The 17,416-nt window shown below is 41.9% G+C and overlaps 1 protein-coding gene across 1 annotated transcript in view; it reads right to left on the bottom strand.

The window, feature by feature from the left end:
- Tdrd7 (tudor domain containing 7) overlaps nucleotides 1–17,270 on the bottom strand; it is a 73,651-nt gene extending 56,381 nt beyond the window's left edge. Inside the window, exons 1-5 of the mRNA XM_045159483.1 lie at nucleotides 17,176–17,270; nucleotides 8,022–8,234; nucleotides 5,695–5,836; nucleotides 4,598–4,808; nucleotides 1,137–1,210 (exon numbers count right to left, since the gene is read on the bottom strand). Of these exons, the coding sequence (XP_045015418.1) occupies nucleotides 1,137–1,210; nucleotides 4,598–4,808; nucleotides 5,695–5,836; nucleotides 8,022–8,228 (634 nt within the window). The 5' untranslated portion in view covers nucleotides 8,229–8,234; nucleotides 17,176–17,270. The remainder of the gene's footprint in view (nucleotides 1–1,136; nucleotides 1,211–4,597; nucleotides 4,809–5,694; nucleotides 5,837–8,021; nucleotides 8,235–17,175) is intronic.
- Nucleotides 17,271–17,416: the final 146 nt, after the last annotated feature.

Here is a 17,416-nt window from a genome sequence, read left to right as displayed (position 1 = left end):
ACCGCACGTATTTCCTATTAAGACAAGAGCTAAGGTATTCAGGTTCTTCTCAGATTTGGAATGAGGAAACTAGGCTGCTGTGACTGGCCAGATGCTACATAATGGTAGAGGGTCAGCAGATGATTCAGGTCTAAAATGCACCTGCTCTGTGGGGCTGTTGGAGACACATAAACTTTGGTATCTTTGCTAAGCAAATTAAGGCAGTAAATCTAGACTTCTAGTATGCAGGAGAGTCTGTGCACAGGTACTGCATTGCTGTTCTGGTGGGAGAACTGCAGTTGTCTGTTTCTGCAGAAAAAGCTTATACTAATTTAAACCCCTTAAAAGGGTATACAACTTCACTGAGTAGTCATGGTTTAGAAAATACACATGTAAAAACAATTCATGTAAACAAAAATTATACTGTTCAGTTGATTTTTGTAAGAAATGAAGTGCATTCTTATAAAGGAACTCCAGCTCAACAGAAGCGCACTACAAGCAACACATCATGTTCAATCACATTTACAGTACACATGGTAAGCACTTATTCTGTAAAACTGGCCCCCTGAGGGACAGCGTAAGCAGCAAACTGACATACTGGTTTCAAAATACAGAAGACAAATAAACACATCCCTAGCCTTATTTATGTGTCCTGCTGGTTCTTAATAGCCCTTTTGGATTTTATGGCTATATAATTATTTATACTTGTAGATGCTTAGCTGCCACTGCAGTTTATGGTGCCAACAAAAGCAGTGGGGTATTAGCTTAAGCCCCACATTTATGGCCTTTAAATCTAGAACAGTGGGTTTCCTTAAAGTGAGGCCTCAGAGCACAAATTCTTGAGGGCTTTTTCCTACGTAGGGAGACAGTAAAGAGGGACACAAGGATCTATACAGGTGAAACATTGACATGAAATAGTGTTGGTCTGGTGTGAAGACAGATTCAAGTCAAAATGACAGCAATATCCCTGGAGGCATTCTTTTTCTCTAAAGATCACTTGAATCCTTTATTCTAAAAAGCTAGAGACAGAGGAGGGGAGATATAGTTCCAAGAGAAAAAGGTGAAAGCACATGCCAAAAGCCACTACCAGATACTTTTCTTGGGGCTCTGAGGCTCCAGAAGTTAGAATGTATCATGAAAATGTTGGGAAAACATACCACTCACTTCCTTAGTACAGGTTCTTGAGAGATGTGTCTGGAAAGGTGGTGGCAGGGATGACTTTGGGCTAAACCTAATGTGTAAAAGAACATCAACTTTTAAACATTGTACTTCTCATTTAAAATCTCTTAAAGCATTAAGTAGCAAAACAAGTCATGAAAATATTCCAAAATCAGACAGAAAAAAAATCTGGCATTGTACTTTCTGTTTACCTAGAGAAATATATGAATAACTAAACTTAAACCAGGTCTGTGTAAACCTTTTTCAAAACCTAGAAGTCAGAGTTTCAATCATCTTTAATGGACTAGCTAGCTAAACAAATAAAATTACACAATAAATAAATAGTTGAAAAGAAATAATATTCTGGAAAACAACAAAAGAAGGACTGGCATGACCAGATAGTGAAATGTGTTAAAAAGTTACAACATTTAAAATAGTTATGCAGATAAGTAAAATAGCTTAGATCAGAGCTTAGAAACACCAAATTTACCATATACCTTAACATATAATAAAACTGGTGTTTCAAAGTAGACATGAGAGTTTACTCAAAATATATGAAAGAGAGAGGGGGGGGGCTAGAGAGATGGCTTAGCGGTTAAGGTGTTTCCCTACAAAGTCTAAGGATCCAGGTTAGATTCTTTAGTGCCATGTAAGCCAGATGCACAAGGTGGCTCATGCATCTGGAGTTTGTTGGCAATGGCTAGAGGCCCTGGTGTGCCCATCCATTCTCTCTCTTTCTAATAAATAAAATAAAACAAAAAAGAAGAAATATGGGCACCATATTTTTCTATGAACTATGTTCAACATACATAGATTTTTCCAAATATGAGGACAAAGAAGCCATACACTGAGACAGACAGGTACATACATGTATGTGTGCATGCACTTATCTTCTTGTGTCTTTCCTTCATTACTGTCATAATTATTTGTGTCTCAGTTCTAGAACAAGCTGGGTACATGCAAGGGGGAGTGTATGTCATAAGAATGGCTGCATGGACTGGAGAGATGGCTTAGCGGTTAAGCACTTGCCTGTGAAGCCTAAGGACCCCGGTTCGAGGCTCGGTTCCCCAGGTCCCACGTTAGCCAGATGCACAAGGGGGCGCACGCGTCTGGAGTTCGTTTGCAGAGGCTGGAAGCCCTGGCGCGCCCATTCTCTCTCTCTCTCCCTCTATCTGTCTTTCTCTGTGTGTCTGTCGCTCTCAAATAAATAAATAATTTAAAAAAAAAGAATGGCTACATGAATCTTAACTGAATGAATCCATGACTATATGTCTTGCTATACATATTGCCTTCCCAATTTTGGACCAGTATGGAAGACTCCAAAAACTAGATCAATTCCTTCAAATGGAGCATATTTCTTCATAATATTTTAATTCTAAAATAAATGATTTGATTTTTGCCATTAATAAAACCTTTTTAAATTTTATTTTATGTGTGTATGTGTGTAAATGTGTATATGTGTACATGTCATACATAGCATGCATGTGGAAGAGATCACAAAACAACTTTTGGGTCATTCCTCGCCTGTCCACCCCATCTGAGGCAAGGTTTGTCACTCTGCATTCTTGCTCCACTGTTCTTTGCTGTGCTAGCCATGAGCTTCCAGGAATTTTTTTCCTGTCTCTACCTTCCAGCATACTGAGATTACAGAAGCCTACCACAGCTTCTAGCTTTTAAAAATATTTTATTTGCAAGTATGGAGAGAGACAGACAGACAGACAGACACACACACACACACACACGGAAGGGGGGGAGGAGGGAGAAAGAATGGGTATACCAGGGCCTCCAGCCACTGCAAACAAACTCCAGATCCATGTACCACTTTGCACATCTGACTTGATGTGGGAACTGAGTAATTGAACCTCGGCCATCAGGCTTTGCAAGCAAAGACCTTTAGCCTCTGAGCTATCTAACCCTTTTTAAAAAATTTTTTTCATTTCATTTATTTAATTTGCAAGCAGAGAGACAAAGAAAGATAAAGAATGTGTGTGTGAGAGAGAAACATGGGCATACCAGGGCCTCTGGCCACTGCAAACTCCAGATGCATGCACCACCTTGTGCATCTGGCTTTACTTGGATACTGGGGAATCAAACCATTCACTAGGCTTTGCAGGCAAGTGCCTTAACCACTGAACCATCTTTCCAGCCCAGCTGCCAGCTTTTATTTATTTATTTTGGTTTTTCAAGGTAGGGTTTCACTCTAGCTCAGGCTGACCTGGAATTCACTATGTAGTCTCAGGGTGGCCTTGAACTCACGGCAATCTTCCTACCTCTGCCTCCCAAGTGCTAGGATTAAAGGCGTGCACCACAACGCCCGGCTTCCAGCTGCCAGTTTTTTACATGGAGTCTGGGGATTGAACTTGGATAGTTCAGCTTGAGTGGCAAATGTTTTATCCAGAGTCATCTCCCTATCCCCCAAAGCTTTTTTATATGAAATTATCAGAGCTTCATATTTGCATATTAATGCCTAAGAGTAAATAATAGGTAATACAAAAAGTGTTCCTTTTCACCAAACTATTACTAAATATTCTAGTATCTGAAGAGAAAGCTCCAAGGGGAAAAATTTTATCTTTACCCAAAAAAGGAATTTTTCAACACTGATTTAAAGGGGTAAGATCCTATAAATTTGTTATGAAAAGGCACAAGTTTTCACATGAAAAGGAAGAATGAGTCGCTGATTCATCTCCACCAGGGCTTACAAACTTTCTGTGAGTGGTCTAACAGGGCAGATAATCACTGCTTAGGCTCTTCAGAATCACTCAACTAAATCACTGTTGCAAACAGACACAGGCAAATTTAAAGAGTAAGCCATGTTCCTATAAATCTGTGTTTACAAAAGTAGGCAGTGAACCTAGGCTGGCCCATAGAACATTGCTTGCTGACCTCTGTGCTACCACACAAAACCTTAAAACTAGTTTTACATTTTTGTTGGACAAATGAGGAAACCACAGACCCACAAGATAAAAATGCTTAACTTATTTTTATCTGGTTTGTGAATGGCAGCACCCAAACTGAGGCTTTTAGGCTGTCTCAGCACTTGCCAGTTCTCTGGGGCATTGATGTCTGATGATATTGCGTTATGATTCAAAGCAGCATCATTATGTGCAGGTACAATTACTGGAGCAAAGGGGAGTATGTAGTTAAGTAAGATTTTACTTAAAACTTAGCAAATTATATTAAAAAAAGATTTTTCAGAAAACTTAAAACACAAAATAACATCTTAGAACACATGAGAGCTTTTTAAATTAATTTTATAAGGAGAGATTGAGAATAGCATAAAGAAAAACACAGAATGACATTTGGGCAGCCAGGAAAAGAGGAATTGCTAGTAATTGTGTACTTTTCTACTACTTGTGAATTTTATTAGATAAAATGAAAAACTTTCTAATTTGAACATATATTTTTAACATTATCCTAGGTTCACTAAGCTTCTCCTTTTAGTCTAACAATACCAATATACCTGCTGTTGGTAGACACAGTTGTGTGCCTCTGCACTGGAATGTCTTTGAATACTTCATTTCCAAGAGTTGTGTGTACTGGATAAAGTGGCATTTCAACATCAGGCTTTCCAAAGGCATTTCCTTTGTCTTTTAACAGAGTTGGATTAGGTTTCTTGCATATAGAGAAGTCTGAAGCAAACCCTGGTTGTCTGAGGGTGGCCTTTGGTTTCCCTATGAAGTTAAGCATATACAACAGAATCAGTTGGCCTCCCTCAAACCAGTTTTATTGTGCCACTCCCCTAACCAGATGTTTTTGTGGGTCTCTATTCTCAAAATGATCACAAGGAGGGACCCCTGAAGTATAGGAAAGATTACCTTGTGGATGAGGTTCACATGCCAGACCAGCCATCACTTCCCTCTACTTGCCTACTGCCTTAGCACTGCCATAGCAGCCACCAGTTCTTAAGAAGGCAGCATAGTTCCTGTCTTCACCATCCCAAACTCCACCTACAGCTTGACCTCTGAGCTCAAGTCTCCCCTTCACAGGAAGCCTTTCAATGCAATTCTTATTCTCATGATGTCTTCCTTGTCCAAAACTCTCCTTCTGCTATTTAATCATCTACCCTTTTATATTTTTATTAAACTACTTCTTGAGAATTTAATTTTCAAAGTGACTATAAGCTCCTTGAGATATGTTAAGTAAACACAGGCTGAGTTGTCAATAACACTTTTTCATGCTACATATTTCACATTTCTCTGAAAAATAAACATCTTATAATCAAAAGATGTAATTTGCTAACACATTAACCCATAGGTTCTTGGTTTATTGAATATTCTAGATGAGGCATCTTGTCAGATAAGTTAAAAGGACTAAACCATATTTTGCCATTGAAGAAGTTAAAATCTGCTGAGTCATTTTTCACTATGTGTTGTATTTTTTAAGTGCCATTCACCCTTGCTGAGACATTTCAAATGAAAATCCCAGCTGCAGGATTGTTCTGATATGTGTACATTAGTGTCATTCAATGATTTATTTATCATTAACACAAGCAGTATTTCCATAAATCCTTATGACAAAAAAAGAAGATTTGAATTTTCAGCATATTTAAAGCTCTACCTTCTAGGAAAAATGGCATGGTTTTCTTCACTCTCATTTGACAATTAATTTGCCGCCCCGTTTTCTTTTTAGAGGTCCGCTGACGAGCCACAAGCTGAGCAATCCTTTCAGTTTCCGTGCAGGCCACAGCACAGCAAGTAATCTGTTCATGAGCAGCAGAGTGAGAGGAAAAAGGTTCTCAGAGCATATTTGTAAAAGTGGGTCTCAGTGAGCCTACATACCTCAAATCAAACTGAATACAAAGACTAGTTTATCTCTCTTTTTGATAATGCTAGAACATTATTCTATTTTCTAAAAAGAAACCAAGCGTGGTTTAACATATTAAACAATCCTTCTTCAGGATGAAAATGAAAATTTCACTTATTCTTTTCCTTTCATTTCTTTTTATTATTTGCAAGGGGAGAGAGAGAATGGGCATGTCAGGGCTTCTTGCCACTACAAATGGACTCCAGATGCATGCACCACTTTGTGAATTTGGCTTTATGTGGGTATGAAGTGAATCCGGGTCATCAGGCCTTGTAAGCAAGCACCTTTAACTGCTGAACCATCTCCTCAGCAGCCCTCACCTATTCTTTAAATGTGTTTTGGGGCTTGAGAGATGGATTAATGGTTGAAGCGCTTGCCTGCAAAGCCTGAGGATCCATGTTCGACTCTCCAGATCCCACATAAGCCAGAAGTACAAAGGTAAGACAAGCACAAGATCGCATATGCCCACCAGGTGATGCAAGAGTCTGGAGTTTGATTTTAGTAGCTGAGGTCCCAGTACACCAATTCTCTCTATCCCTCTCAAATCAAAATAAATAAAAATTATTTTTAAAAAGGGTTGCTTTAAACCGGGCATGGTGGGGCACGCCTTTAATCCCAGCACTTGGGAGGCAGAGGTAGGAAGATCGCCGTGAGTTCGAGGCCACCCTAAGACTCCATAGTAAATTCCAGGTCAGCCTGAGTTAGAGTGAGACCCTACCTCAAAAAAACAAAACAAAACAAAACAAAAAAAGGCTTGCTTTTAGTAGGTGTTTTTTTTTTTTTTAACATTTCCATTGTACTCAGCTCTATGCATGTGTTATCTCATATAACCCACAGGATATAGTTTATCCTCACTTTACACATGGAAAAGCAGAGGATCCAAGAAGTTAAACAAGCTTCCAAGTCCCACGGTAAGGCTATCTGAGTCCAAAGTATGTCCTTAAGTACTGTGCTAGGTTCTAGGAGTACTGCATCCTCATCTGGCCCATGCACTGGAACAGCTGGAACTGGGAAAATATCAGTATTTTCAGCTGTAGAACAGGATAGCTTTAGACCTGGATTTTCTAAATGTGTTCCTTAGAGCAACAGGATTCCAAGGGAGTTTTGGGGTTATGACTGACAGAGTATGAGGGAAGTCAGGATTAGTCTTTGGACCCTCCATGTCTTCCTCAAACACAGTGGCTCAGGTCATGTTTTATTAAGAAATTAGTATGGCATGTAGGATATTACAAGAGAAGATTTGAAGCATGGAGACAACTGGGATCAGATGATCTGTAAGGAGGGGAACCAACACGGTTAGTTCTGATGAGAAACATCTCAGACATAGTCTGTACTTAAAGATACAAAACATACCCAGAATCCTGCAGTGTGTGGACAGGGAGGGTGGGAGTTTTTGTTTGTCCATCTCTATCAGAATGCACAATGGGTAGGTACCAATAAACAAAACTGCTAAGACCTAGTGAAAGTGCCAACAAAGATTTAGTTGTTACCACCAGTACACTACACAAAGTATGCTATCCTGGAGAAGTAAAAGGAGCTAAAGTAAAATGATGTGATCATACTTTTATGAAGGAGGGAACAGGCTAGTAGGGGAAAGGATGAAGACAGGAAATTTGGGAGGGAGGGCCCCATCATAATAAAGTGGTGAATGATCAAACAGAAAATGAGCTAGGACTAGAGACCAGGAGTTGACAGGAGTGGGGTCAAATGATGACAATTTAAAACTATCCATTAGCTCTACTTATCAGGACATCTGTTGCAGCATGTCTGTAATAACCAGTGTGGTGTTTAGGTACTTAATGCTTCTAATACAGTCAATTTGTTTAGATATGGGAGATTGATAATCCTTAAAAATTTGAGTTGTGATTAAAATCTCATTTTTACAAATAAAAGAATCTGAAAGGTAAAACAACACATCAGAACATAGGATGTTCCTATGATAATTTTGCTCTATCACTACAGATTTTGAACTATTTAGCTTGTACTTTTGATTTCTACCATAGGCATGAAATTAGAAGGACTGAGTAGGTTCCTTCAAATCAGTTTGAGTCTTCTGACATGTACAAAAGTGTCTTACTTACCTCACCAGATCTACTAGTCTCTATCCTGACAACAGCCGGCACACTTCTCAGGTAGGATTCTAGAGTAGGATAACCAAGCTGCTTGAAGGGGATCCAGTCTCCAGTTAAGGATCTATATTCTCCTTGGAGCCTAGGTAATGCTATCCCATTCTTATGAGACTGCAGAACAGCTCGTAGCATCTTTGAAATCAGGTCTGCTTCCAGCATCTTTGCCTAAAGAACACAGAAGGTACTATGTTATGGTTCATTAGCCTTTTAGTGCAAATAGATTTTCAAAGATGAAACGTAATAGATTACACCATAAATTAGTGAATACGCACTATGTGATAATAGTACAGGGAAGTAACTGTTGTGATAGGAAAGCACAGCATACCATGAGAATGCAGGTAAGCCAGAAAGGCATGGAGGAAGCCTAGGGTGGGGAAAATTCAAGGGCTGTGAGAGGAGGCCTGAATGGATTCCTAATGGCCAGACCAGCAGGTAAAGGGTAGACTTTGGGGCTGAGAAAACATGAAGACAGGTGAGAGAGAAGGGCTTGGAGTACTGTGAGAACTCCATGCAGCAATGTGACTGGACCTAACTGGACAGACGTCCAAGCTGGGGAGAGTAAAATGAGCAGACTGGGCCACACATTATGCTAGTATGTTTGCATTTTGTCAAAAAATTATGTGTTATTTAGGGATTTTAAACTAGAAAAATAAAACAATTGGCTATGCTCTCTGAAAGATCACTACCCAGAAGTGACAAAGATGAATTAGACTGATTTCTTACAGTTGTAAGACTGTGGAGAAACTGAAAACAGGGTGTGGTAGTTTGAATTTATGTCCCCCAACAGACGCATGTGTTTAAAACAAACAGCTTGTCTTCAGCCACCTGGCTGGAGGAGGTGTCACTGGCAACAGATCTGATTTCTAGCCTAAAATTACACAGCGTGCTTGAGCTCTGCCTGGGTTCCCTGATGTTTGCTGCTGGTTTTGTTCTTGCTTGTGGTATGCTTTTCTCCCTGTGTGGATCTGTGAAAGGGAGCCAGCTTCTTTCCCCATCAATGCAATTTCCCCTGGATCGGTAAGCTTCAAATAAACCCCTTTCTCCCATAAACTATGTCTGGTTTGGAAGTTCATCCTAGCAGTATAGAGCTGCCTATAACATAGGGCATGAAGAATAAGCCAAAATCAAGTTGAGAGGTTTGTTATTAGAAGACAGATTCCACAGAACTCATAATTTGTTTAGACAACACGGGGCTCCAAAGTACCTGAGTCACATAGTAAGGCAGGGTGGAGGCAGGCTTGCAAGAGAGGGAAAAATTGATTTGTTTTGGACTTGTGGTGGCTAAGTGCTCATTTGCAAGCAAGGTAGCTCACTAGGAACTCAGATTTAAGGCTGGTGAGATTCAGTGGTCTTTAGCATCCAGGGAATCAAAAAATTAAACTAAGGATGAATGTCTGAGGAAGGCTGATGCCTAAGAGATGGGCACAAGAAAGACAATCCATAAAAGGCTTACAAACTTGGGGTGCATTCCTGTGTCTTGCAGATAGAAGGAGGAACGTTCAAAGAGTTAAAAACAGCAGACAAAGTGAGTAAGAGAAAAACATGTACATTTGAGCACCTGGTTATTAGTGGGGATTTTGGCTAAGCACATCTATCTGTTAGCAACCACACATGCCCACACAGATCAAAAAGAAACACACATGATGGCACACCATAAACACATATATAAGCCACCCTCCCAAAAATAAACAATACATGAAAAATACTCAGTAGCATTAGCCACTGGGGAAAAGCAAATTAAATCCATAATCAAGTATCACGACACATATTAAAATAACTTAAAGAAAACCTGCCGGGTATGGTGGCTCACATCAATAATCCCAGCACTATGGAGGCTAGGGTAGGAGGATCTCCATGAATTCAAAACCAGCCTGGACGATGGAGTGCATTTCAAGTCAGGTTGGGCTAAAGTGAAACCCTGCCTCAAAAAATAAAAATAAAAAAATAAAACCTGACAGTACAAAGTGTTGAAGAAAATGCAAACTGATTGGAATTCACATAAATTTTTGGTGGGTGTACAAAACAGTGTTTTTGAAAAACAGTTTAGCAGTTTCTTATGAAAAATATACTTCCCATACAATATAGCAATTCTACTAAGAATCTGTCCAAGAGAAATGTTGACATATGTTCATAAAAACCTACACATTAATATATGGTAGCTTTATTAACCAATTGGTTGATAAAATAAGAACAGCAGAGGCATTTGAGGATTCCCAACAGAGAACAGAATTCCAGGGGTAGAAGTGGCTGGTGCAATGTGACAATGAGAATACATGTCCTTTTAGGGGCCTGGGCAGTGGTCTCCTAGACTGGCTTGGACAGGAGGGTTTCAGTGAGCAAGGGTGTAAGACTAGAAATTTCACAACTCATCACAGTGTGAATATTCATGAAAATCTGACACCCAATTCAAGACTGCAGGGCTGGGATGTTGCTTGTGAGACACACACACACACACACACACACACACACACACACACCCTATCTAAGAAAGAAAAAGACCTGGCCTCACTTTACCCTATATAGCTAGTCAAAGGGACTCCTTAACACAAACTCAGTAGAATATTTTCTATCCTGCCCCTCTGAAATATAGCTGCCAGAACGAATTGCCAGCAGGGACTTAATTTTAGAGGGGGGTAGGAGAGGTGGTGAAGGCCACATATCCCAGTCAGGACTCAAAATGTCTCTGAACATGGTCAAGCCTGGGAAGCTGCGTCCAATGCATACTTCATTAATCCTATTCTTAAAATTTATCTCAACCTATATCCAGTAGATGTCTTAAGGCCAGTGCCCTAATTGTCCTGTCTTTTGATTCCTTTTATGGGCATGTTTCACATAGACACGGGAATGGCTTCAGATGTACACCTAGCAAATCAGGTAACAGTGCTAATCTGTGTGGCATAGAAAGGCATATCCTTGCTTTTCATGTTTCAACCTTGTCTATCTTCATGTTTGCACTCCATTTCTTGGCAATTCTGCTTCCTAACTAACATTTCCTCAGCCAACCTGGAAAAGGTTCATGCCATACACACATTTCCTACTCTTGTCTCAATGGCAAAGTTGCTAACAGTAAGTCATATTGTAATTTTGATTTGGGGTGGGGAGGGAACCAGGGGCCCATAGAAGGTTGTGCCTGGCCTTCTCTTGTTTGTGAACTCAAAATCAACACCAGTGTGGAACGTACTTACTTTCCTCACTGGTGCCTTCTCTTGGGTCCATCTGAGAAAGTTCCGTATCAGCAGTTCTCATTCCTCCACCTTATCACCCAGTGACACATGAAGATGATGGCTGGAACTTTACCACCTCGTATGTAATTACCCTAGTCCATGCCAGCAACACTGCTTGCCTCCTGGCTGGTCTCTGCTTCCAGTTTACCTCCTATCATCTCTTCTCCACACATGTCAGCTAGAGTGGTACTTCCAGGTTAAATCCCTCATTTCACTGTCCTGCTCAAATTCTTCTAAGTCTTCCTGCCTTATTCAGACTGAAAGCCAAAGTCTTTATAGTCACCTAAAGGGTCCTATATGACCTATCCCTACTCATACTTTTCTGGCCTTGATTCTTTTCTTTTCTTTCATTTACTCTACTTTCCTCAGTCTGGGCTCCTTACCTTTCCTAAATTATGCCTGGGACAATCTCACTGCAAGGCCTTGTCATTCCCACGTCTGTAAGCTTCTTGCTCCAGGGGTCTGTGTGGCTATCCACTTTTTGGTATTTGCTCAAATGTCACCTTCCCAGAAAAACCTTCCCTAGCCACTAGCCTATCCAAAACTATAAGGACTACGCCAGCTGCCCAGTGCTCTCTATTCACTACTCTACCTTACTGCTTTCCTTGGCACTTCTCTCCAGCCAGTATTCTTCAGTGTGTTGTCTCATTGAACATGAGCTCCATGAAAGCACGGCTCTGATTGTTCCTTGTAAAATCACCAGTGTCTAGCCCTCAAGAGTTCAATAAACATATGTGGAATGAATGAGAGATTCTCCATCTATGTACCCATTTCCCTATTCTCTCCTGCTCACTAAAATTTAACTGTGCTAGTTTCAATATGATAGTTTAAATGTATGACCCCACAGACTCGTGTGTTTTATTAAACTTGAGCTTATGGGGATGGAGAGATGGCTTAGCAGTTAAGGCATTTGCCTGCGATGCCTAAGGACCCAGGTTCAATTCCCCAGTACCCACATAAGCCAGATGTACAAGGTGGCACATGCATCCGGAGAACCTAGCACACCCATTCTCTCTCTATCTGCCTCTCTTTCTCTCTTAAATAAATAAATAGTGCCACAGCTGAAACCACATAGGAACTGGGGAGACGAGCATGAGAGCTGCTTCCATGCTGAACCTGATATCAGTGCCAGGGTACAGGAGACAGATTCTGAGGATACTCAACATCTGCCAAAGTAGAGATCCAGAGGCTCCTAAAAGCTCATCACTGAAGTAGACTTAAAACTCACCCACCACAGCTCAGGGAATTTTGTGGAAGAGGGAGCAGAAAGATTGTAAGAGCCACAAATTGAGGCATCATGCCCAGAGGCATTCCCTCCCTGCCCAAAAAAAATAATAACTGACTGCTGTTCCCTCAATGCATAAACCACAACCCCATAGGGAATACCTGCAACCCCACTGAGAAGGAATGGAGCCAGGGATGAAGGAAAAGAGGGTACCAACACATGACGTATCCATACGAAGCACGTTAATAATAAACATTTTTTTAAAAAAGTTTAAAAATTAAAATTGAGCCAGGTGTGGTGGCGCACGCCTTTAATCCCAGCCCTTGGGAGGCAGAGGTAGGAGGACTGCCATGAGTTTAAGGCCACCCTGACACTCCATAGTGAATTCCAGGTCAGCCTGGGCTAGAATGAGACCCTACCTTGAAAACCCCAAATTAATAAATAAAATTGAGCTTATAACTTAGGTCTCCAGCCATGTGGCTAGAGAAGGTATCACTGGGGGTGGATCCTGGAGTCCAGCCCTAAGGTGTGCTTGGAGGTGGATCTGCATTCAGTCCAAAGGTGTGGGGAAAGCAATTTGAGCTCTGGTTGTTTCTGCTTGCTATGGTGCTATTGGTAGTGTCTCTGTGCTTGCATCTATGAACGGGAGCCAGCCTCTTCCTTCACTGATGGTGTTACCTTGCACTCTAAACCTGAAATAATCCCATTCCTCCTCCTCCTGGCTGGATGTTTGTCCCAGCAACATGGAGCTAACTGCAACAATAACACAATATGTTATTGTGTTAATATGTTTGTTAGCTATTAAATAATCTTGAATCCTATTTGTTATTAAAATGATTATCATGGCTGAGGAGATGGCTCATTGGAAAGAGTACTTGCCATACAAGCATGAGGGTCTGACAGGGCCTGACTTTCCCTGAGTTCAGCTCCACAGCACACACAGAAAAAGATGGGTGTGGCCATGCACACTTGTAATCCCAGTGCCTTGGGGAGCAAAGACTAGAGAATCACTAGGTCTTAATGCTCAGCCAGGCTGACCATAAAACAAAAGACAGTGTCAATTCCAGGTTCAATGAGATCTCAAGGAAGGAAACATGTGGATGAACAGAGAATATTTGTGTGGTGCTAGGCGTTGAACCTTTCACATTCCAGGCAAGTACTTTACCACTGAGCTACATTCTAAGTACTAAGTTTAAATAATTTAAATAACCTAAAATAATTCTCACTGTATTTCCAAATCTGTATTTTGTCAAGTTGCCTTTTTTCTTTAATAAACCAAAACATGGCCAAAGAAAGTCTTATTTTGAAGAATCTGTGAAAGTTTTTGTTGTTTGTTTGAAGGAGGTCTTACTATGCAGCTCAGGCAAGCCTTAAACTTCAGATCATCTTGCCTCTGCCACCCCAGCGCTAGGATCCAGATGAGAACTACCACACCACACTCAGCTTTTAGACAGAAGCTTTCCACCACCAATTCACTCCCCCCTGCCCTCCCTCGTGCACTCATTTGTTTGTAGGGCTTCTTCTTCCTACATTATGCTCCCAAAAGGCCTTTATGGGAGCTAGTCTGGCTCTATAGATTTTTTTTTTTTTTTTTTTTTAGTTTTTCGAGGTAGGGTCTCACTCTAGCTCAGGCTGACCTGGAATTCACTACAGAGTCTCAGGGTGGCCTTGAACTCAAAGCAATCCTCCTACCTCTGCCTTCCTAGCACTGGGATTAAAGGCATAAGCCACCATGCCCAGCTTAGGTTTCTTTTTTAATCTATGTTTCTCTTTTTTCAACTATCTGAGGAATTATTAGGTCAAGCTCTCTTCACTTCTTACTAGTTGCCAAGTTTTGAAGCATCTGTAGATCTCCTTACATTGGGGCATATACTTCTGATGATTTGCTGCTCTCTCCTTAAGATATCATTTTAGTAAAAAGATGGGGCTTTAAAATCCCAGAATGTCTAGGCTGAAATATTTTAGACACCATCTAGGTTATATCAAGCCTTTCATCTTAGAAAGCAATAAACAGCCCCAGAGCTCGAAACCTTTTTGTTTAAGAACTTTACCCACTGATTTCACAGCCTGCAACAGTCTTTTTCTTTCTTTTTAAAGACAAGTTCTCCCTAGGTAGCCATCCATTAGACTCCAGAATGTTGTGATTACAGATATGAACAACCACACCCAGCTTGCAATAGTTTAACATGTCATCTTTTCTAATTGTAGTCTACCTGCATTACTCCAGCATCAATTGGTTATTAAAAATAGTAATTATGCTCTGACAGTAGAAGAGCTTCTGTTCTTGTCATTTTGAATTCTAAATTACACATTTTGGCCAGTAAATACCAGGAATGTACAGGCAATAGATTTCTATAAGTCTTAAATACTACAGAAAAAACCTAGAGACAGTCAACTGATTTGGTGAGGAGTTTGGGGCTTAAGACTAGTTCTACTACTAATTACTACTGCGTTTTGAGCCAGTTTCTTTCATACGGAAGATAGAGAGGGTGGGCAAGGCTATGATTCTCATCTTTCCTCAGATTTCCTTGAGTCTGACCTGAGCTCCAAAGTACTAGTGAAAATTATGGGTTTGCTTGCTTATTACAAAACTACACAGACTAAAGCATTAAGGCTGCTTTGAAGTCTCTGTGAATTATCATCCTCATCAGAAACTCTGATGGGCCCATATTCACCTTTTCAGCTAAAAATTTCAAATTATTTTTTAGTTTGTTTGAAAACACAGACATATGAAATATTTGGTTCATGAAGAAATAATAAAAATAATGAAGTTTTCAAAAGCACAAAGAGTGGAAAGAGGAGAAAGTGGGTTTTGCACAAAAAACAAAATAAATTTACACAAAAAATAAAAGCTAATTTCACTCCAAGTATCAAGGAACTTCTGTTCCATGAACACATCTACATGCATAGTATTTTCACAGTCCGTTCTATATACATGTGATCAAGCACAATGTAGGTACCCAGAACTTAAGACTGTAGAGCAGTTTTCTTTTCTTTTCTTCTCTTTTTTTTATGGTAGGGTCTCTCTCTAGCCCAGGCTGACCTGAAATTCACTTTGTATTCTCAGGCTGGCCTCAAATTTATATCCATCCTCCTACCTTAAGCTTGTGAGTGCTGGGATTAAAGGCATGTGCCACCACACCTGAGTACAGAGCATTTTTTTTCTTTACACTGCTATCAAGTATCCAACTATACTGTAAAGAGCATTTAAAAGAAAAGTCTTTCAATGAGTTTAAATCTCTTCATGCAAAGCACAGTAGTTCCTTGAGCCAAGCTCGAGCAGTGCATTTAAAAGGGCATTAGCAGGGATTACATTTCACTTCCATTCTACACAGATTAAAATCCAAAGGCACTGCCAAGTGCTTCCCCACTGTTTTAGCAAAGGAGGAGACTGTGTGACAACAAAGAGCCCAGGAGCACAGGAAATGTGGGCTCCACAGTCAGCAGAGTGCTTTGCAAGTAACTGATACTCAATTCCTGTCAGTTGATCATGCAAATGAAATCTCCAAAATGTTGGCCTATGTGGAGAATTTAAACATCTTGTGTGTTCCCCCAAAACCCTGAAATCCAACTATGTAAAATATGAGTTGTTTCATGACAGGAAGCAAGTTAAAAATGCCTGTCTATTATGGAACAAAAGATTTATAGTGATTATCTTGAAAACACCTTACAGAGTAAGTTGAATGTTTCCGTTTCATACCCAGAAAATCAGGCTCAGACACTGTGTGTAATTTACTCATGAGCACAGCCCAAGAAGCCCAGTACCAACCAATCCAGGCCTGCAAAGCTCAACTATTTACAGAATGCCATACATCCATCCACATCAAGGTTCTACAGGAAGAGCTGGGAATTAGGGTCCACATTTCAGTTGTGCCACTAATTATCTATCGCAGGTCTCCAGGCAAAACTCTGTGTGGCAAATCCTTCACCTGCAAGGCTGGAGAGCTAGGGGCGCTGCAGGACATGAACCAGATTCCTGGGCTTTGGGTTGGTTTGGTTGGTGGCTTATCAGAATCCTTTGGGTCTGGACTATACTAATAAAGACATTTCCCTACCTTGATCCCTAAAATGACGGGGGAATGGTTCCCTTGGATATTAAGGGGAGTGTATGCGAAATGGGAACAGAAAAGACAGACGAAGCTCTGAGTTCCTCCGGCGAGTCCAGCAGAGACTCTGGCCCTAGCAGACAACTTATTCGGGTGTCCCCTCTTCGTGGTCAGCGCTCACGGCGGACAGCAACCGCTATGGGTGTCCTGCGTTTCTAGAGGCCTGCGAGGGCTCCTCTGCAGAGTCCTGAGACCACCAAGAGAGTCTGTGGCTTTAAGAAACTCAGAGCCCCGGGTGCGCACGGGGGTCACACAGTCAGGAGGAGCCCTGACGCCCCTTCGCCACCGCGGGAACCACTTCCTGGTCACGGTCAGCATCCGCGCCGTCCACACGCCCCGGCCGCGCTCCCTCCCTCCCTCCCTGCCCGGGCGGCCCCGCCGGCCGAGGTTTAAACCCCAACGCTCTGGAACCTCAACTTCCGCGGCGTCCGACGCGTCAGAAAGCCCGGCCGCCGCACGGCCGAGGGCCGCGGTCCGGGTCCAGAGGCGCCGCCGTGCCGCCCGAGAGCCCGGCCCGAGAGGACGCCGCGCAGCGCCGCGCCGCCGCTCACCTCGCCGCAGCCCGCGAGCCCCGCACCTGTCGGCCCCGCACCACCTGCGCTCGCCTCGTCCCGGGGGCTCACGGCCCGTCTCGGAGCCTCGGAGCCGGGCTCCTGCCACGGTCCCCGCCAGGGTCGGGGCGCCCGCCGCGGCCACCGCCCACTTTCGGTTTCCCCCTCACCGCCGCAGCCCCCGGCCGCGGCTCAGGAATCACCTCAAGGCGCCGCCCCGCCCCGCTCGGTGCGCCCCGCC

The sequence above is a fragment of the Jaculus jaculus genome, chromosome 1, assembly GCF_020740685.1.
Source record: "Jaculus jaculus isolate mJacJac1 chromosome 1, mJacJac1.mat.Y.cur, whole genome shotgun sequence".
In the NCBI taxonomy this organism is placed as follows: domain Eukaryota; kingdom Metazoa; phylum Chordata; class Mammalia; order Rodentia; family Dipodidae; genus Jaculus; species Jaculus jaculus.
This window is presented reverse-complemented; position numbering and strand designations above follow the sequence as displayed.